At 33.8% G+C, this 23,181-nt stretch overlaps 1 protein-coding gene across 5 annotated transcripts in view; it reads right to left on the bottom strand.

Moving 5' to 3' along the window:
• The window catches only part of Suco (SUN domain containing ossification factor), a 57,631-nt gene that overhangs the window by 23,052 nt on the left and 11,398 nt on the right, over positions 1-23,181 (bottom strand). For 4 of the 5 annotated variants that reach the window (XR_009584611.1, XR_009584612.1, XM_021650779.2 and 1 more), the window contains exons 2-15: positions 22,841-22,952; positions 21,132-21,242; positions 18,848-19,002; positions 17,489-17,626; positions 16,873-17,023; positions 12,294-12,417; positions 11,459-11,583; positions 10,921-10,988; positions 7,920-8,027; positions 6,198-6,303; positions 4,494-4,514; positions 4,235-4,290; positions 3,708-3,799; positions 2,754-2,819 (exon numbers count right to left, since the gene is read on the bottom strand). Coding sequence is in view for 3 of the 5 variants with exons in the window: in XM_021650779.2 (XP_021506454.1) it covers positions 2,754-2,819; positions 3,708-3,799; positions 4,235-4,290; positions 4,494-4,514; positions 6,198-6,303; positions 7,920-8,027; positions 10,921-10,988; positions 11,459-11,583; positions 12,294-12,417; positions 16,873-17,023; positions 17,489-17,626; positions 18,848-19,002; positions 21,132-21,242; positions 22,841-22,952 (1,433 nt within the window). In the remaining 2 variants the exon portion in view is untranslated. The remainder of the gene's footprint in view (positions 1-2,753; positions 2,820-3,707; positions 3,800-4,234; positions 4,291-4,493; positions 4,515-6,197; positions 6,304-7,919; positions 8,028-10,920; positions 10,989-11,458; positions 11,584-12,293; positions 12,418-16,872; positions 17,024-17,488; positions 17,627-18,847; positions 19,003-21,131; positions 21,243-22,840; positions 22,953-23,181) is intronic. The other variant, XM_021650781.2, reaches the window with a different exon arrangement.

Genomic DNA, 23,181 nt, shown 5'->3' on the forward strand with positions numbered 1-23,181 from the left:
ACCTCAATTAAGGTCCCAATAGGAAAAGTAGTTTCTATTAAGATTAAAGTTACAAAATTCTGGTTTGTAGAGACTACGTACACAATTTTTAAAAGGGAAACCTTTGTGTGTTGGTACAGCTCTAACCCCAACACTTAGGAAGTAGAGGCAGAAGAATGACAAGTCTGAAGCAACCTGTCCTACAAAGATGTTTCCAAAATTCTAAAGAGTGGGAAGAAAACTTAGTAACAGAGTGCTTGCCTAGCATGTGCAAAGCCCTAGGTCTCCTTTCCTGCACCAAAATGCTGCATTCCAAATAAGCCCAATCTCAAACTCATTTACAACTGCTAAACCTGAACATTCTATGGGCAGACATGGGCTCTTTAGATTAATTCTACACGTGCATGTACTCCTTACATTATTAATTATCCTATCTTAGCCAATGTAGCTAAGTCAGGTTCAAAAGCTACCCCTAATTCTTCAGGTCAGATCAATGAATTTCATGACAACAAAGTAATGCTTTGATCTCACCACCTCTCGATTTGAAACTTTAAGATGTATATGTCAAGTAAAAAGCTATTTTCCATACTATAGAGCAAATAACATCTTCTTGTCCCTATCATTTTACTATGCAAATTATTTCAATACCCAGAACACTCAAAGGTAAATGGATTGCCCTTCAAGATCCATAAAAGAAAAAAAGGAAAAAAAAAATGTTACAAGCAACACACTTCTCAAGGCGAAAGAAAAACAAGTTGGACCAAAATAATATTCTATATATAATTAATTAAAATAGTATAGGATTAGAGAAAAGACTACAAGTAGGGAAATCGTTCTATATTTACATATAATTATCTTTTAATGGCATCCACGAACCAACCCCATATGAAGAAAAAAATAAACCCAGAATATTAATAGGGCTTTCCCTTATCTAAACTATAGTAAAAAAAAAAATTACCTCCCTTTTGTTCCCTTTCTTTCTAGTAACCATCAAAAGCTAAAGATTGTTTAGTCTGTATCTAACTCCATGTATAAAAAGAAAAGAAAAAGGTGTTTCCTCAGAATTAGCTCAGTATCATTAAGAATGACCATTACCATAACATATAAGTATACAAGTATACAATAAGAAAATGATAGAAAATTTCAGATATGTAACATATCATCTTATTTTTCACCCCTAAAATTATGCTGTCCCACAGCACTATTTTCATATCAGCAATAAAATAACAACAGATCCTAATTTAGAGTAGCTACTCAAATCTAAAAAACTAAAAACTAAATATTAGCAACAGTGATTAGGTTTGTAGCTGAGTGCTACAGCACTTCCCCAACATATGAAAGAAAACAAAAACAATGAATATAAACAAAGTATAAAGTAGGAGGAGACAAGGAACAGGACAGAAGCTTTCCACAGAGGACCTCTGAAAGACTCTACCCACCAGGGTATCATAGGGGATATTGAAACTCATAGCCAAACTTTGGGCAGAGTACCAGAATCCTTATGGAAGAAGACGGAAGATAGAAAGACCTGGAAGGGACACAAACTCTACAAGAGAACAACAAAGCCAAAATACCTGGGCCTAGGGGAGGCATGCAGAGACCAATACTCCAACTAAGGAGCATGCATGGAAAGGACCCAGACCCCCTGGTTCAATGGAAGTCCAGTGGCTACTCAGTTCCCAAGTGGGTTCCCTAGTAAGGAGTACAGGGGCTGTCTCTGACATCAACTCAGTGGCAGACTCTGATTACCTCCTCCTGAGGGGGTGCACCCTTGCCAGGACATAGAGGAAAATGATGCAGCCAGCCTTGATGATACCTGATAAGCTAGGGTCAGATGATACCTGATAACCTAGTCCTATCAGGGCACTAGGCATGGGGGGTGGGGGACAAGAGGGAGGAAGGGTGGGACTGAGAAGAGACAAGGGAGGGGGCTGCAGTGGGGATACAAAGTGAAAAAAGTGTAATAAGTAAATATATTTTAAAAACAAAGTATAATGAAATAATATGAAATAAACATTACATAAATGGATTCTCCTCTTGCATGTATCTTTAACACTCGTACTCTTATCCCTAGCAGTCTGCTAAAAACTATAATCTTTTATGTAGAAAAAAAAAGAAGGAAAAAAGGGAAGATAAAAAGAAAGAGAAGTGACTTAACTCCATTTTTGGTGACAGAAAATTTATAGTCACACTGGTATGACCTCTAGTTATCTTATTATTAATTACTAAATGCAAAGAAAATGCTTATGTTAAGTTTCATATTACCAGCAAAAATAATCTTTCAGTTGGGCAGAATTTTTCTGTAAGTATCTCTAGGCAGCCAACAACAAACTACACCACCAAGTAGGTATGTTAGGCACTTTTTCACTGACGAGTATATTGTATTATTACTATTAAACTATTACTGCATGCTAGAAATAGCTTTGATATTTTACTGCTAAATAGAAAACTAGGTATATGCACAGATCACCAAGTCTTCATTCACAACAAATTTACTCATGTGCTGCTTCCTTAATAATTTTTCCTCAAGAAACACACAGGCCTGTCTTCACTACAAAGAGATCATACTCCTCAAATCTGATTAAATCCAATGCCTACAATTTCTTCTTTTTTGCCTACAATATTCCATTTCCACATAAATATCTTTCAAAACTAACACAGGTCAATATTGAAAGTAGTAGCATCCTAAACTACACTACAACAAATAACCTGTCAGCAGGAGAGCAAGAAGGGCTCAGACTTTAATGCATAAATAAGGAACCCCAAATACTCACTTGTAGCAGAACCAAGAAGATTTTTTGAAGATTTATCTTCCACAGTATTATAATCCAGGGGATAATCTGTTTTAAGGAAGATAAAAATAATTTTGATTAAAACTAGTTTTAATAACTGTTTAAAAGTTCCTGTATTTTGTAAGTCAACTGACATACAAAAACACTGTATAATAAGTATTAATTATAAACCTAAAACATGTTTACATAAAGAGGTTCAGAAGCCTTTAAAAGGCATAAATCAAGGAAAATGTTAATGCTAACCAAAAATATTAAACGTACCTTTTAGCAAATGCCTTTGTATTTTTTGTAGGAAAATGACAAAATGAAACTTAAATTCTTAAAGTATGGTTTACATCATTTTTATCAAAGCAACCAGAGGATAAAACTTTCCCTTCTGACTCAAAGGGGCTTCTAAAAGACTCAAGACTTCATGGGCTTGCTCCAAGGCTCAAGGCAAGTCAGAGGAATCAACACTTACTTTTTTGGTTTTTATATCTTATGAGTTTAAGAGAGCTCAGGCCCAGAATTGGGATACACTTATAATTTGTAGCACTAGTGTTACAAAAGAGAGCTCCAGTTACAAAGAACTCACAGATGGGTTTGGGAAACAATGTACATTACAAAGTATTCACACAAAAAGATGCATATTTAAGGAAAAGTTTGCTACTAGAGTTAAAAACAATAAAATATAAACTGACCATAATTGTTGATTTAAGCCATCCATGACTCATCCTTTACTCCTAGATTACAAGAAGAAGAAGAAGAAGAAGAAGAAGAAGAAGAAGAAGAAGCAGAAGCAGCAGAAGCAGAAGAAGAAGAAGAAGAAGAAGAAGAAGAAGCAGAAGCAGCAGAAGCAGAAGAAGAAGAAGAAGAAGAAGAAGAAGAAGAAGAAGAAGAAGAAGAAGAAGAAGAAGAAGAAGAAATCCTAAGAGTCACCTGCTTAAAATCACTCACCATAGTCCTCATCAAATAGTTCCTGACGTTCTGACTGATACTGGGAGTCAGCAATTTCTTCATACTCTTCCACCATGCTAGTACCAAAAACCCTAGTGACAATTTCATTACAGGTTTTCATTAAAATAGAAGTTACTAAGGCTCATCTCTTCACAAGAGCAAATCACAAATATTAATTCTGGTATTGTTTTATGATCCACTAGCTTTTGTACTTCAACATAAATATTTTTAACATTTCTTCATCCACTACTTCCATTAAAATATAAAAGTAACTTAAAGCATTTAGAAATATAATGACCGATTTTTCTATCAATCTGTGCTTCTATGTATTATCAATACAATAAAGTAAACCAAAACATTTTAAAAAATGAAGTTTATTTTTCAAACTATCTTGGTATTTTAACACATTCAAATGGAGGCTTAATATCATTAATTTGACATAAGCAAAAATTCTCTCTATACTTTAAAAACATTATGATTTTCTGTATCACTTGTAAAAACACAGAAATTATTTTGTTTTGTATTACCTTATTAGGCTTAAAGGACAGAAGTGCTCTGATCCAAAATGTGACACTAACTCAACCTGAAAAATAAAAGCACATGAACTGGGAAGGCAGCAGGGCACCTGCAAGGTTAATACACTCAGTCTTCTCATTACAGCATTTCTAAAAATACATCCGTTTCTCCCAAAATCAATACTTCTAAAGCTTTGGGATTGGTTTTCTTTGTAATGTATTAATATGCCATGCTCTGTTATTCAATATTGCAAAAGAGAAGGTTGCTAACCTTTATGTACTTGATGAACATCTGAAGCAAGAAAAAGGAAAAGAAAAAGGAATCAGTTGCAAAGTCTGGATCACATGCCACAAGTAACAAGTATCTGCAACCCCCATGTATGAAGTACAGAAGCAACACACAGTGACAGATAACATTGTAGTACTCTTAATTCTTTGCAGAAAAAAAGCCACAATTTCCAGTTTTTACCATAACAACTGAAAAGCACAATCTAAATACTTTTAATGGATTAGCGTTAAGCTAATAACAGTGAAATAATCTTTAAGTTCATTGTTATTGTTTTCTATCTCATAAAAACAGATTCTAAAACCAATGGTTTCTAGAAACCATGTCTTACATTAAATATTACAGCCATGTAAAGTGCATATATCTACAGGTAAATGTATATATTAATAAATTAGTTTACTATTTTGTGGTTGTAAAATATTGGATCCAATGTATTACAGGGAAAGTATAAACTCTGGTATTCTATTATTTCATATAAAACTAACACAACTAAAAGATGTTCCACTTACGAAATGCAAGTTTTAAAAAGTAATTTGCATATTTGTATTTAGTTCCTTTAGGGGAGCAGACATCCAGGTAAGAATTTGTGTGTATATATAGTATTCATCACTGTAAGAATCACAAGCAAATGGCTTTTAGACTTGTCTCTACTAAAAAGGGTTTTTTCAAATAAAGCAATTCATAAACATTCTATAGTTTCTCTCCATTAAACAAATAAGCAGGAAGTTTTACATGGCAATTTTTACACTGAAAATATCAACTGCATTTTCAATATAGAATCTAGCACTTTTGTATTGAAATTAGGAATACTACAAGTTTACCCATCTGTAGAAATCAATTTAATTCATGCTTTAAAAAGAGAGAGTAAAATTCCAGAAGGCAAAATCAAATAGCTGTAAGTTCTTATATTTTAAAGAAGAAAGCACAGAAATTAGAAATTCTGCAATTCCAAAAGGTCTTATTATTAACAGCATGGTACTTTAAGAAATGTCCATTATTTTCTATTAAGGAAAAAAGGGGTCAGGAAAGAGACACAGAAACTTCCATAGATATTTAAATTAAATTCAAGACTGACAGCTGGCAACGTAAAGAATGGGAATATTTAATGTATCTAAATTTTTATCTGAAACTGCTAAATGGGCATAATGTTTCATTTAAATATAAAAGAGGAAGCCATAAACAGATGGATATTAAAATTGAATCAATCATCTAAGACTAAGATTTTAACAAATTAAAAAATAATCAAACCTACTTAAAAGATTCCAATGGCAGCAATATTGTAGGTTTCGAAAAAAACACAATACGGGGTGAATGACAATTTACAGACTCTACAGCATGCTGGGCACAGTGCTGCAGGACTGCACGTCCCACCCAGAGGCGCTGTACCTGGGGAGGTAGGCCAGGGTGGGCCGCATGAGACTCTGCCTTAAAATAAAAAAAAAAAAACCCAAAACAAGACTTGTAACTTGGAATTTTATTAAAGCCATAAATAAATGGTTTAGTCTAGATTACCAAGAATACAAAAATGCCAGAATAATGGTTGTCTATAGAACAAAATAGCCTAGAAAGTATTTCATTAATTAGTATTATGCTATGAATTTCCTCTTAGTTTCCCTAATTTGTAAATGAGCAGGTGAATAACGAGATTATCTTCACTACAGTACACAGTACTATATGTATAAAGATTACCTTCACATATTTTGCATACATCTGTTCATCCAGAGGGAAACTTTGGACGTTCCGCTCATCTCTACCATGGAAAGTACCCAGCTTAATCCATTTATTTGTGGGATATCTAAAAAATATAAAATAATTTTATCATACACTGTTTTTCTTTCCATTTAAACAAAACAGGCCCTTGAGTTCCACTCCACTAGAAAAGATTACTTGGGAAAAAATCACATTAACAAACAGAAGACAAGGAAAGACAAAAGCAGGTGCAAAGCAACTTTGAGGGTATAGGGAACAAAAGTAATCATGAAATACTGGGAGAAAGAAGAAAAAGGCTGTTACATACAAGCAGTGATGGCGGAAGTGATAAGGAAATGCATGAATACAGCACTAGTAGAAAGCAGGCCAGAAAAAATTACTTTATTGTATTTAAACAGACATCTTCATAGCTAATTCCTTTACAAGGAAATCTAGTATTCAAACTCTAATCCTGTTATTGTTTGTAACATTTAAACAGCCCAAATTAATGAGTTCTCTCTTCTCATCTTTAAAAAATGCACACTTTAACTTTCAGAGCCAGATATGACCACCTAAGATACAATACTAGGGGGAGCAATCTGAAAAAAAAAAAAAAAAAAAAAAAGGTTAGTATTCATAATAGCAGGTGGAATTCTCAAGATATTTTGAGAACTGGCTTGAAAAGCTATTACAGATACAGAGATGACTGTGAGGCAGAGGAACACTGGGACTCTGACATCAATGACAGCAGCACAGCCAAGTAACAGTAACTTCTAGGGCAAGATACTGGCATACTAAGCAGCAAAAAAACACCATCATTGTAGGAGAAAATTAAATTCTAATTAAAATTGTAGCCACTCCGGATGTGATCTGGTAGACTAAGATCAGAAAGAAGGAGAGGAGGATCTCCCCTATCAGTGGACTTGGGGAGGGGCATGCATGATGAAGGGGAAGGGAGGGTGGGACTGGGAGGGGAAGAAGGAGGGGCTTATGGAGTGATACAAAGTGAATAAAGTGTAAAAAAAAAATAATAATAAATAAAAAAGAAAAAAATTGCTTTCCTTAAAGGACAAAATATTCTCAGATACAAAAAAATCAAAAGATACTCGTGTTAGTGGAATAAAAAAAAAAAAACTATACATGAAAGGCTAAAAAGAATGTATTAAAATGCTAAAAATGTTAAATTTTGGTTTCCAGGAACAGAAAATAGTTTTCTTCCTAAAAATTTCTTACATTATTACTTCTTCCATAATCATGCAAGTAAAAAGAGTTTTAACAGGTCACCAAAACTGTACCCTGTGATGTAAAATGAAGCACTTATACACGCACACTTTGAGTAAGTTTTAAAGAACTGTCTGAAAGTAGTAAGTGTAATGATTAAAGGAGCTGTGAAGTCACACAGTTCTAGATTGGAATTGTGTTTCTTCCAAATAACAAATCATGGGACTTAAGCAAGCTAATCCCTTATCTATGTCTTCAGTTTATTAGGGAGTAACAGCATAGTTGTGATGTTTAAGCATTTCAAGAGCGAAGTAAAATAACTGATTAACAAGAAACCATAATTAAAATTAAATGTTATCACAATGATAAATGTGATAAATGATAAAATGTTATCACAAACTGATATTCTAAATAAAAACTTAAACAAAGGAAAACAACAAATTGGCTTAATTTTTACTCTGAAATTCTATGGACTCTATAGAAAAAAGTTTAAAAATTTACCTGTCACTGATAGAAACTAGAAAGTCTTTGGGAGTAGAAGAAAATAACTCATAATTTGCAATATCAAACTGTTTCACTTGAATTGGCTCACAAAGTTCAATAACAAACCTTCAGAAAGAAAACAAGACAATTATTTACATAAACCAATAATACCATTCATATTAAACACCTGCAATCAACTGGACATCCACTAGTTACTAAAATGTATCACAGGACTAGGATTAATAACCTAACTTACCCATTGGTGAAAATGTCTTGGTCAGGACAAGCATAATCTAGCGAGAGGGAACATTGATATTCGCTAACTGTCTGTTTTGTTTCACTTGACAGGGTTCCTCTGTGTATGCCTGGCTGTCCTGGACTTGCTTTGTAGAACAGGCTAGCCTCAAACTTAACAGCAGTCCTGCTGTTTTGTTTCTCTGAGGGCTAGGATTAGAGGCACGCAGCACCATGGCCAGCTTGCTATGATATTCTTAAAAGTACCTTCCTTAAAAGAATGATTTTACTACCTTGTTGATTTTTCTCAAAGAACCAGCTCTTGGTGTCATTGATTCTTTACATTGTTTTCTTTATTCTAATTCATTAATTTCAGCTCTGAGTTTGATTATTTCCAATGCACTCCTTTTGGGTGCATCTGCTTCCTTTTTTTTTTTCCTAAGGCTTTTAGGTGTGCAATTAAGTTGCTTGTAGGAGATGTCTCAAGCTTCTTCCTGGAGGCACTTAGTGCTATGAACTTTCCTCTTAGTACTGCTTTCATTGTGTTCCATAAGTTTGGTAAGTTGTGCTATCCTGCCAAAAGCACTCTACAGATTCAAAGCAATTCCCATCAAAATACCAACACAATTCTTTACAGAACTTGAAAGAACAATTCTCAATTTCATATGGAAAAATAAAAAGCCCAGAATGGCTAAAACAATCCTGTAAAACAGTAGATTGTCTGGAGATATCTCCATCCCTGATCTCAAGCTGTATTACAGAACAACAGTAATAAAAACTGCATGGTACTGGCATAGCAACAGGCTGGTGGACCAATGGAGTCGAATAGAAGATCCAGAAATAAACCCACACACCTACAATACTTGATTTTTAACAAAGAAGCCAAAACCATATAAAGGAAGAAAGACAGCATATTCAACAAATGGTGCTGGTCTAACTAGATGTCTACAATAAGGAACATGCAAATACCTCCTATTTTATCACCCTGCACAAAACTAAAGTCCAAGTGGATCAAAGACCTCAAACATAAAACCAGACACACTAAATCTGTTAAAAGAAAAAAGTGGGGAAGAACCTTGAACTCATTGGTATAGGAGACAACTTCCTGAACAGAACACCAACAGCACAGGCTCTAAGAGCAACAATCAATAAATGGGACCTCATGAAACTGAAATCTTCTGTAAAGCAAAGAACACTGTCACCAAAACAACTGCCTATAAACTGGGAAAGGCTCTGCACCAACCCTATATCTGACAGATATCTAATATCCAGTACATATAAAGAACTCAAGAAGTTAAGCAGCAACAAATCAAGTAACCCAATTAAAAAATGGGGTACAGAGCTAAACAGAGAATTCTCAATAGAGGAATATCAAATGGTAAAGAAACAAAGAACTGCTTAACATCCTTAGTCATCAGGTAAATCAAAACAACCCTGAGATTTCACCTTACACCCATCAGAATGGCTAAGATCAAAAACTCAAGTGAAAACACATGCTGGAAAAGGATGTGGGGAAAGGGGAACCCTCCTGTCCTGTTCCCTGTTTTCTCCCTCTTACCCTTTGCCTGAATAGGGATTGAGCATCTTACCCAGAGTCCTCTTTCTTGATTAGCTTCTTTAGGTGTACATATTTTAGTATGCTTATCCTATAATATATGTCTAAAGATCCAGCTATACCACTCCTAGGCATACATCCAAAAGATGTTCAAGTATACAACAATGACATTTGCTCAACCATGTTCATAGCAGCTTTATTTGTGGTAGCCAGAAGCTGGAAACAACCCAGATGCCCCTCAGTTGAAGAATGAATACAGAAATTGTGGTACATTTACACAATGGAATACCACTTAGCAATTAAAAACAAGGAAATCATTTAATCTGCAGGCAAATGGTGGGAACTAGAAAAGAGCATCCTGCGTGAGGTATCCCAGAAGAAAGACATACATGGTATATACTCATAAGTGGATATTACACTTTTTTTTTCAAAGAAAGATATTTTCTTTATTTAAAATAAATGCTAGCCGACCTTTCTTTAAAACAAAGCTTGCTAGGCAAGTTTGAGAATAATTGTTTAGATCCCCAGCACTCAGGTAAAAGTTCAGTGTGAGCAATAGCTTCCAGTAATCCCCCAAAATTTCCCTGGGACCAGGCAGCTAACTAGACTAATGGAATCAGCAAACTTTGGGTTCAACTGAGAGACCCTGCCTCAATATATAAAGTGGAGAGTGATCAAAGAAGACAATTCAGGCCTCCATCCACAAAAGCAAACATGTACACCCACACACAAGCAAATGCGTGTGTGCCTGTGATGAAAGAGATTCATGCACATTGTCAGGCTGAGTACAAACAGCACCAGATGGTTTGATTGTAGCTAGACGAACGCTCTGGCCTCATCATCTCACTATTCTAATTATAACTTTTTGTCACAACTAAATTGCTTCTACATGCCATCCATGCCATATGATCCTTTTAAAGCATAGTGCCTCCATCATCTGCAATTTCATATGTGTCCTTCAAGATTCAGCCCAGAAATTACCTCTTCTATACATTTTTTTCTTTATGTATCTCTTTGTAGAAAACCCCTCCAATATTAGTTTTGACCAGGCCTGTCACTATTAGCATTTCTGTTACCTCCTCAAAAAGAAAAGCATTTTGTTCTCAATTTGGGAGTATTATCAATACTAATCAATCATAACTGTTAATTAAATTACACATATATAATAATCTTACCCCAATAAAGATATACGCACATAAAATATACTTTGTAAAATTTTACATTACTTACCAAATTTTAGTGCTGCATGGATTCAACATATAAAGGTCCATATTTTCTATAAGAATAGCAGATGTGCTCTATTTCAAGAGGCAAAAAAAATAATGAAAAGCAGTTTAATAATATTTCAATTCTAAAATTTTGTGGCATTCCTATAGTTTTAGACTTTTAAAATACACCTCAGATAAAATACTTGTGGAGAAAAATAAACTAAATGGTTAAAATTTACTAGTTAAGCTATCGTATTAAATTAGCCTTGCATCAATCTGTCCTTTTAAAATTTACAATGCTTGTTATATATATTATATATATATAATATAGATATACTTTTCATGAGCTTTTAAAGGCTGCATATAGTTTATTAAATGATTTTTAAAGGTATAATGTTATCAACTAAAAGCTGATACTAAAGTTAAAAGCATAATCTTGTATTAACTGGTAAAGTAAAAAAAAAAAAAAAACTCACATTAAAATAGTTACCATCATACTAATGTTTGCTGTTAACAAAGCCACTAGTTTCTTATATTTTCTTTTAAAACAATTTAAATACCTTGGCTTCTGGATTAGCTGCCAAAATTTTGGCACCACATTCTACTGAGGCATAATTATTTCTATTTTTCTGGACCTTTTTTGTGGCATGTGGACCTCCATTAGAAGATGGATGCAGTGACTGACCTGTAGACAAACATTATTATAAACATATATATGATGATTACGATTGAGAATTCCTGCCACCCCCAGCAACACAATGATCTCAAAAGTAACAGGCTACTTTCCAGAAAGGAACAGGTTTGAACTTTTAAAATTACAGTTTTAACATACATGAGAAATCAAGCAAGGCATAGTGGCCCCTACTTATAATCCCAGTATTTGAAATGCCATGCAAAGAGGAATGCTATGAGTTTGAAGCCAGCCTGTACTCACAGTTAGAATCTATGTAACCTATGTTGGCCTTGAGCTATCTCAAAACTGACAAACTAGAAACAAAGATTTTTTCCATGAGAATACAGCCTTATAGTTTTTATGTTTTATTCTTTCTACTTCTAACTCCAACATCAAATATTCTTAACCCAGAATAATTACACAAAAAGTTTAAAGCTTTCTGACAGAACTTTCCATGTCCAAGATTTTGCTCCATAAATTGGGAATGGTATCATTAGTCTTTCTTATTTTACTATCAGCAGTAAATCTCTAAAAATGAAATTTAAGATTAAAACTATACACTACCAGCAAATGGCAGGTAATCAGCAGTAATGTGGTAAATCTCTCTGATGAAGTTTTTAGAAATTTTATTTTATCATTTAAAAAGAAAAAGCATATTTAAACCACCTCCTCAAATAATTGAAAAAATTTTTAAATTTAATAAAATCTCTATGCTTCCTTACTTTTTTCTTTTTCTACTTCCATAACTTTCTTCTTCCACTCATCAAATGTTGGTATATCTTCTGGATCTTTTGGACCCGTGACAGATGTAGGGTCAGTTTCTCCTGGTTTTGTATAATCAGAACTCTGAAAGATATGCCCCCAAAAAAATTAGACTTTAATCTTTTTAAAAAATTAATAATGAAGGCAAACATAAATATTTCTGTAACACTAAATAAAAGTTTAATTTTAAGATGAAATATTGATTTACTTAAAAATTCAAGCTCACATCAAAGAACTGAAACTTCAAGCACTACAAAATATATTCCTTGACATATTAGTAATATAGATCATCTTATTTTAAAAATAAAACAAGTAGAATACTATATCCTAATCAAATCATTACTCATTCAAAAAGGAAATTATATAATATAGAGAGAACTTGCAATATAACCACCTGAAAATAACTCTAAGATGTACACATCCACTTATCAAAGGAGTAATTTTATATGTACAGTCTTTACAAAATCAGTAACAAGTATCATATGCACAAAAATTTTAAAGTAGATTCTCAAAATGTTCATTTAATATTTCATGCTAGAAAAAGGATTTAACAAAAAAATGGATATATAGAATGCATTTTTGAAACCTTGATATACTGGTATTATAAAAGTTAAAAGCAAAATTAAGACAACAGCTGCATGAAACAAGTTAAGAGTGAAGTATTTACAATACATTCAACCAACGAATGACTGTAAAGAATAATTGAAAATCAATAGGCAGCAGAAGGAATAGAAGCAATAAATTTAACAAAAAGAAGACAGGGAACAGGACAAGAGCCTACCACAGAAGGCCTCTGAAAGACTCTACCCAGCAGGGTATCAAAGTAGATGCTGAGACTCATAGCCAAGCTTTGGGCAGAATGCAGAGAATCTTATGGAAGAAGGGGGAGACAGAAAGACCTGTGGAGGGGACAGGAACTCCACAAGGAGAACAACAGAGCCAAAACACCTGGGCCCAGGGGGGCCTGCAGAAACTGATACTCCAATCAAGGACCATGTATGGAGAGGACCTAGACCCCTGCCCAGATGTAGCCCATAGGAAGCTCAGTGTCCAAGTGGGTTCCCTAGTAAGGGAAACAGGGTCTGTCTCTGACATGAATTCAGTGGCTGGTTCTTTGATCACCTCCCCATGGAAGGGGGGAGGTGCACCCTCACTAGGCCACAGAGGAAGACAATGCAGCCAGTCCTGATGAGACCTGATAGGCTAGAATCAGATGGAAGGGGAAGAGGACCTCCCCTATCAGTGGACTAGGGGAAGAGGATAGGGGTAGAAAAGGGAGGTAGGGTGAAAATAGGAGAAGATGAGAGAAGGACTACAGCTGGGATATAAAGTGAATAAATTGTAATAAATAATAAATTAAAAAAAGAAAATGCAATCATAAAAATAGTCATGAAAAGCGAAGAAAATCAGAGAGACAAATAAACACCAATCTGATGGAGGTTATAGTGTGATATTCTGGGCAAAGGATAGTATATCTAATGTAGCATGGGGAATCTATCAGATTGCTAAGGATAGAATATCTTGCTAAAACACACTATTAGCAAGATGTACATACCCACTAATTTCACACCTATATGCAATGTCAGTAAAAATGCATGTATGTGGTTTTCAAAAATGTGGTTGACGGCATAGTGTGGCACTACTTCCAGTATAAAAAAATCAGAAGCCTGAATACTCAAGTGAATAATTTTAACAGAATAACTATAGCAAGCAATAACAAAGACAAACCTCAACGTCAATACTGAATAAAAGGCTAAATAAAGGCAGAATGTCATTACAGAGTATTTCAAAGTTCTGAAATGAAAATTTTAAAAATCACCAAAAGTACACTAGCACTGTCTGAGAGGAGCTGTATTTGAGAAAGAGCACATTATTTTTTTCTTAAGCATAATAATTTACTTACCTACTCAAATGGTTTAACCATTCGTGCATTACAAAAACAAAACAAAAACTTAATATGTTCATTAATAGTATCTGTTTAGAGAACTGACTCTGGTAAATAGTAATTATAAAAATTCACTTGGCTGAGATAATAAAGACACCCCCCCCCCAAAAAAAAAGATAGTAACATATACACACTCAGAATTCCAGGTAATAAAGTTTCTCTCACCAATTAAGAGCTCTAATAAAAAACAAAATCAAATTGTAATGCACTTTCTACAAATGGAACTACTTTGTAAAGCACTGTGTGTATCATCATGTCAATGTCCTGTAAATCTTTTAAATAACAGATGCTGCAAAGATCTTCTTACAATGGAAAGCAAAGTGGCTTACACGAACTTAACTTGGCAGAATTATTCTGAATTGGATAGTTGTGTTATCTCCAACAACCTTTCTGGGATATTAATTTGTTCAGGAGTTAATTACACATTTAATTAAAATGTCATTCCTTTGACTATTAGCCCAACCTCACAGTCTAAGGCCTTGGGTACTATATTTGGCTAATAGCTGAGAACAAGTAACTTTAGTACAGAACTAGCTGCCACACTTTAATTTCTTATTTTATACTTAAAGAGCGCAAAAGGAGAAATATTTTAATGTTTGCCTACTTTTACTTATGGGTGTGATATTTGACAACCAAACCTTACTCACTCTTGATCTGATTCCATTGCGAAAATTAAAATAAGTTCTTGTAAGATTCCAAACTACGGAACACTGACCTCCTGTGTTTCTAGGAAACACCACAGACAGACATAAGTTGGTCCTACGAATAGTATAAAGCTCTGAAATGTAAGTTAGGAAGTTTAAATGAAAATCTACTAAAAAGAACAGAACATTCCCAAACTAATAGAAATTTTTAAAAATGTGGTTGGTATTTTAAATTGCTCTTTCAATTTATTTCACTTTCACATTGATGAAAGCCATCTTTTTCACTAGTTATTTCTTACCAGAGGGGGAAACCTAAATTGCTGGGTTAACAGTTCCTTAGGAACTTTTTTTACTGGGTTCTTCTATGCAGTTAAAGTAGACTTCAGAAAGAGTAAAGACAGCTGCTTCACTGTGATTAAGTCGTTCTTTATTGTAAGAATAACAGTTTAAGACAGTAGTTTTTTCTTTCTATCTTTTTTAAAATTATTTTTATTTATTAGTTTATTCACTTTGCATTCCCCCCTGCACCTTCCTCCCTCCTCCCCTCCCAATCTCACCCTCCCTCTTCCCTACCTGTGTCCCTCTCCCAGTCCACTGATAAGGGAGGTCCTCCTCCCCTTCCCTTCCATCAGGTCTCATCAGGACTGGCTGCATTGTTTTCCTCTGTGGCCTGGTAAGGTTGCTTCCCCCTCAGGGGGAGGTGATCAAAGAGCAGGCCAATCAGTTCATGTCAGAGACAGTCCCTGTCTCCCTTACTATGGAACCCATTTGGACACTGAACTGCCATGGGCAACCTCTGTGCAGGGGTTCCAGGCCATCTCCATGAGTGGTCCTTGGCTGGAGTATCAGTCTCAGAAAAGATCACTGCCCAGATTTTTTGAATCTGTTCCTTTCCTTGTGGAGCTCCTGTCTCTCCAGGTCTTACTATGTCCCACTTCTTTCATAAGATTTCCTGCATTCTGCCCAAAGTTTGGCTACGAGTCTCAGCATCTGCTTTGATACCCTGCAGGGTAGAGCTTGTCCTGTTGCTTGTTTTCTCTCTTCTCCGATGTCCATCCTCTTTGCCTTTCTGAATGGGGATTGAGTATCTTAACCAGAGTCCTCCTTCCTGATTAGCTTCTCTAGGTGTACAGATTTTAGTATGTTTATATTATATGTCTAATATACACTTATGGGTGAGTATATACTCTATGTATAGTCTTTCTGCTTCTGGGATACCTCACTCAGGATGATCTTTTCTAGTTCCCACCATTTACCTGCAAATATCATGATTTCCTTGTTTTTTATTGCTGAGTAATATTCCACTGTGTAGATGTAGCACAATTTCTGTATCCATTCCTCAATTGAGAGGCATCTGGGCTGTTTCCAGCTTCTGGCTATTACAAATAAAGCTATGGAGAAAGGGAAACCCTCCTCTACTGCTGGTGGGAATGTAAACTTACACAACCACTTTGGAAATCAATCTGGTGCTATCTCAGACTATTAGGAATAGTGCTTCCTCAAGATCCAGCTATACCACTCCTAGGCATATATCCAAAAGACGCTCAAGAATACAACAAGGACATCTGCTCAAGACAGTAGTTTAAAATCTAGTTGTACCTTGAATATAGCTGAGCAGCATATATTTATTCTTATTGAATTAAGTGATATTCTTTAATTTAATGGTTGTGGCAAGGACTTTATTCATATGGCCCCAAATAGCTGATGGTGGGCAGAAAGCCATGTAATTATATATAATACCTAAGAGAACACATAATAGAACACCTTTATATGTGACTACTAGACAGAACATCACAAAGTAACTACTTTGTATATATAGAAACAGCATGTATATCCATTTTATGCATAATATCCCTCATTTTAAAACAAATGTTTAGCAATTTGTTCAAGATTCCACTACTAAAGTACATTACATAACAGAGTGTGAGACAGCCAAAGTTACATACTAACCTCATTTTTTAAAGTATCTGAAACATTCAATGCAGACTTTGGATCATCACCATCTGGTTCACTCACTGAAACTTTTGATTCAAATTCTGAGTTTGTTACTTTTTCTTTGCCATGTGAAGATGATACATTCTCTATATGCTCGCCAACAAGGCTATTTAAAAGCAAAAGATAGATTAAACATTTTACTCAGATGATAAGTTTTATACAAGTTTAACACAAAAATACATGATTACTGCATACAAAGAAAACCTAAAAAGAAGTACAAAGAAATAAAACTCCAGTCATAAAAGTAGAATGAATTTTGTACCAAACACTTTTAAAAATTATGCTGCAGTTATTATAGAATTGTATCACTAATCAGATGTGGGAATGCAGGTCTGTAACCCCAGCATTCCAGCATTTGGAAGGCTGAGGTAGGATCCTGTGTTTGAGGCTGTCCTGGGTTACATATAAAGTTCCAGGCTAGCCCGGGGTGGTCTACACAGAAAGATACCTTGGGTTACATATAAAGTTCCAGGCTAGCCCGGGGTGGTCTACACAGAAAGATACCTTCGTGATTAAAAAAAACAAAATGGTAACAAAAAGATCCACACTAAAAGTAACTGCTCACACCCACCTCTCAGGTGAACTGACAAACGATGGTTGTTCCACTGGAGCACCAGCATCAGAAGCTTCACCAGCATCACAGTCAGCTTCGGGCTGCTCCGTTTCACTTGGCTTGGCTATAGATAAAGTACCAGATTTTTCTATTTCACTAAAAGAGGAAAGGAAAAAAATGATAATCCAGTGATAATTGAACAAACTGACATAAGTTTAAAATGTTAACAGTGACACTGAAACATAACCTAAGCCCCAAACAGAATGCTTGTAGAGCTACAGAATGTTTTCAACAATTATTTTTAAATAGGGCATGCACAGTGGCACATGCTTTTAATCCCAGTACCTAGGAAGCCACACAGTAGGACTGAGAGAGCTAAGCAAGCCTGGGCTATTTATTTTAAATCAAGTACAATCAACTCTTGACTGATCTTGTGAATGTCTCTCCATCTAAAACACTACTTATTTTTAAAACAAAACATTAAACAATTATTAGGTCTGATAAAAATAAGATCTTATTTTTTTCTAAGTGTATATTCTCTAACCTTTGGTTTCTGCTGATGTTGAATATACTAACACAACATGTTACTTACAGCAAAATCCAACAATTATTTCAAGTCATTTCACTGAAGCTTTACCTGCACTTTCACAATTTACTTTTAAAAATGTGCCAATTTCAGTATTTTCCCTGCCTTACTTAAAATTCACCAATCAATAATTTTTAATAGTAGGAAAATAAAAACATACCATTCAGATAAATAGTATTCTGATAAATAGTATTCTGATATTTATAGAACAGGCTGGCCTCAAACTCAAGAGATCCACCTGCCTCTGCCTCCTGAGTGCTGGGACTAAAGGCACGAGAAATCATGGACAGCAATTACTATTAATTCTTAACTAAATACTTAACATAATATTAAGAGAGGGTGTTTGGCATTGCCCTCTGCATTACAACTGAAGGAACTCAGAAGCACAGAACTAATTTGCTAAACTAAGGATAACTTAAGCTTAAATATCCCAAATGTTTTAAGTTACAAAAAGGTAACTATTCACACAAAAACCTTACTATTACTGGAATGCCAGTAACAATGGAAATATATAAACTGACATTTTTTAATAACTACACAGATTATTTTTTTAAAAATAAATAGGCCTTAAGTAGAACCTACACTATGTAGAAATTCATGGCTAGGCTATAATCGATTTTATTAATCTACTCAGGTAAACAAGCTCACTATTACAATTACATTCAACAAACACAAATAAAACACAGATACTATCTAGCCCAAATATCAAACTTGAATATATTAAGGTGTCTTAAGAAATATTTCTAATTTGTTTTGTTTCTACCCCCCCAACGCCATTCACAATGACTTACTCAAGGTTTGAGACTGGAGTGGTTGCTGAGGTAGATGAACTGGAACTATTTTCGATGTTTTCACTGCCCACAACTACATTGGAAGAGCCTTCATGTAAATCAACTGTAGGGAGTGCTTCAACCACAGGTGAACTTAACTTTGCTGTTTCCATATTCTGTTATAAGGATTATATTAAATGTTAAGATTAATAAATCACTTCTTTTGATGGGTAAAAGTTCATAGAAGGCTGAAAAATGACTATATAATGTTCATAATCTAAGGGTACTTAGTCCAAATGGTAACATGCTTAATATACATGAGAATCCTGGGTTTAATTCTCCAGCACTAAAAAACTCTAAAAAATAAAAATAAAAACTTTTTCAGATGCAAAAAAAAAAAACAAATCTTTTTCCAACATTACTACCCCAAGAAATTTATCTCATGTTCTAACACAGAACCTCCACATTTTCACACATTAGCAGATACAGCTTGCTCCATTCTCCTTTCTTACTTCCTATTTTGTATCAGGTATTATAATTCCATTTCTACTCAATTAATGAATTGAGTAGCAACAAAGGAATCTTATGTAAATATATAAAATGGTATGATACAGTTCTTTTATCCTTAAAGAGTTTATGGGAAAATGTGTATCAATAAATAACAATATAATATATGTAACAAGTATTACAAAGCAATAAATAGTTGGCTTTTTTTTAAAGTTCTGAACGTTCTAGGTCATTATCCCCTCCCAAATAGAAATCAACTGAGCACCTACTCATGTCTAAAATCTTTATCAGCTCCCAAAACCAGCTATAATAGAATTAGCCAACTCTCTTCCTTTCTGCTTCCACTATTCCCTATTTAGTCTCATCACAATATCCATAATATCTCAATTGCTATTACTGTCTTCCTTCTCTTTTCAAATACAAGTGTATTAAATAAGGAGAAAGTTCTCTTAATTTTAATATTTTCAATATCTAGCATACAATGTATTAAAAGTTTAACAAAGGATAACATGTAAGAATAATTCACACCAAGTTTAAGGAAACAAAAACTATGAATTACAGACAAGAAGCAGTAGGCCTTGAGAAATAGGTAAGCCAGGTTGGGAGCAAAAAGAAGACACAACACAGTCTTGTGATTCAAAGTGTGATCATTTGGAGAATTAGTAGCAGTGAAATTTCCATAAATAATAATATAGATCATTTTTTAAAGGTAGACAGCCTTTAGGAAAGGACATCATCAAATACTATTATTTCAACATATATCAAAATTTTAAGTGATATTTTACATTCTTTTCTGAACCTAAGTCCTTAAAATTCAACATGTATTTTGTATCTAAGAGTAAATCTCCTTATCAAGAAGTTACATTTCAGATGCTCAATAACCAAAGGATCTAATGACACCTGCAAAATAAAATTTCAAAGCATTTGGAATAAAAGCTTCTAGGCCAGTGGTTCTCAACCTTCCTCCCTTTGGGGATCAAAGCCAAGATTGAGAACTGCTGTTCTAGACTTCAATTACTTGAACTTCAAGATACTCATGTAATTGCAAAGGCAATAGATAACATTTGTTTGTTTTTGTTTTTTGTTGTCTATACATTAATCTTTGGCAAATATTTTCTAAAAACTAATATAATGAACCTCCTTTATTCTGAGATGAACATATTTTTAACCTATGTTTTATTTTTTCTTAATCTTTCTGTCTTCACATCAAATATCCCTAGTTTTTTCAACCACTGTTGGATTAAATGGTTTCCAGATGTATTATTCTAACTAGGCTTACAATATATTTATTCAGGTTTTTAATATCTTCCATAAATTCTGATGCATAAAATAGAAAACAATTCTCAGAATGAAGAAAAAGGGCAAAACATTTTAACCTATTTTTTTCTCTTTTAACTTCATTTCCTAAATAAATTTAAGTATTGATATAAAAAATGCTCTGAGTTTTATATACAACTACTTCTGCTGTTAAAATAAACTGGAAAAACTATGGTACCTAAAAATCAGAAAATATATAATGAGCCAAAAAAATAGAAGTTAGGAAAAAAAACATATTTTCCCTACAATTTTACTTCTAAAAAACAGTCATATTTATTATTAAATCTATAATTTTACATTTTTTTATTATTTTCTCAAAATCAGTACTACTATTAACGGGTGAATAATTTTACATTCTCTTATACGGTATATTACAATGACTAAAATAACATATAACATCTTGACTAAACAAAGACATCCAATCCTGTGCAAAAAGACCATAATGGTATATTTTTAAAAGCAAAGGCAGGATATAGCTTACTTGTACATCCACAGTGTGGTCATCTTTTAATTTATTTTCTTCTGGAGGAATACGTGAATGAAAATTCAATTTTTCTGATAGCTCAGCATTACTAGGTTCCTCTCTTTCACTCTACATTGTGACAAAGAAACAAGTAGTAAAGTTATTTTAAATAAATAAATAAATAAATGAATAAATGCAGTCATCAAAACTATCTCCATCTTTGCTATAAACCAGTCTTATTGCATTTGATGCTCAACTTTATTTACATGCTTATTTTTTATCTTCTTCCATCCCTCTCCTTTCTATCACACTTAAAATATAAAATATGTAAGCTTAAGAATCTCATGTGATTGCTTAATAAACACATCCTATACAAAGCATTATGTAGCATACACAAAGTAAAGCTTCCATAATTACTTAGAATGTATATTTCTGTTTCATCTCTTTTGACACATTTATTAAATTTTTCTGTATCTCTGCCTTTAAATGTGTTTTGTATTATATGTATTTCATAGAAAGGAAAGTTCATATTCACCTTTTTTTAACCTGAGCTTATGTAGCACATACAAAATATTGCTTTTGCTGAAAGAATTTTCTCCCACTTAAAGTTTGCTTAATTCATTTTTATAACATCTGGTATTTAAATATCTCATCAAGGAAGAAGTTAGAGACAAGTTCTATTGACTATGGATAAAAGTCATAAAGTTTTATGTTTTGGTTTTATAGGAACATATAAACAAATGTTTAGAAGTTTACATCTTCCATCGCAGAAAAAAATTCTATAAAACTCAAAAGTTAAATAATCCAGTCCAAATATCATATCCCAAACCTCCAAATATGTAAATAAAACTAAGTCATGGTACAACTATGTTTAACATGTGTATGTAAGTATACATGCACACACAGCTAAACAAAAACACAAAAGTCTACGAAGGGAACAATATGTTCTGCTGTACCTATATAATAAAGTGAAAATGTAGCCATCTCAAGAAACGACCAACACGAAAAGGTCATGTGTACGTATCCTTGGAGAAAGAAGGAAATCACTTTGTGGAACATTTTTTATGTTATTTTAATGGAAATAAAAGTATTAATTTGCGTTCCTATTTTAAGAGTGTGTCTATACCCACAGGAAAACATCTGAACAACTCACAAGAAGCAGTAAGCTATGGTTCCTTTGGAGATGGGAACAGTATATACAAAAATGAGTGTTTATAGTCAGCCAAAGTCACTTCTGTAATTCAAAAATACAGAAAGTTGGAGGCAAAAGATAAATACACATCAACATTTATTTTTATCATTTGAAGCAGTGAAATTATAAATGATTTCAAAACTATCAGGTGTTTTATGTCTATTCACTGTACCTACTTATATCTAAGAAACTACCAAGCCTCCAACTGCAAATTCGCCATGCAATATTAATTGCTGATAGCTTTTAATCTATAAGAGTAGATTTCTTTGCAGCAATAAAAGAGCAATTCTTCTTGAATGTACATCATTTTTATTCGCTACTGTACAACATAGTATGTTACCAAAATTTAAATCACAAGCTGAAAAAACAAAATATCTCTAAGCTATTTTAATGTCAAAATTTCCTCAGTAGCTCCTCATCCTGTAACAATAAAACAGAAATTGCTACCATATTTGTAACCTAGTACTTTTCAAGTTACTTTCATTCTAAATCAAAACAGTCTTAGAAAGCAGACTGTCAATTCCATATAGGGTACCTTTTTCTGGAACTGTGTGTCTTCACTTTCTAATGCACAATTATCATCTTGAGAATAGTATGATGTTGAAGCTGAAGAGCTCTCTTTACAGCATACATGCCAACTGGGAAGCCTGTAGACACCCACCACCATCAGCAACAAACAACAAAGAAGGGACATTAAGTAAACATATACTTTTTTAAGGGCTACAGCCTGAGGCAATAAAAAACAAGTTCTTATACTAATATGCTCAAGAACACAACTTTACTATCAGTATGTTAGGAAGGAAAAAAGTTAATCATTCTATTACTATCAATGCCAAGTAATACATAAATTTCTGGAGAGTACAATAAAAACAACAG

This window comes from Meriones unguiculatus, chromosome 11 (genome assembly GCF_030254825.1).
Source record: "Meriones unguiculatus strain TT.TT164.6M chromosome 11, Bangor_MerUng_6.1, whole genome shotgun sequence".
Lineage (NCBI taxonomy): Eukaryota > Metazoa > Chordata > Mammalia > Rodentia > Muridae > Meriones > Meriones unguiculatus.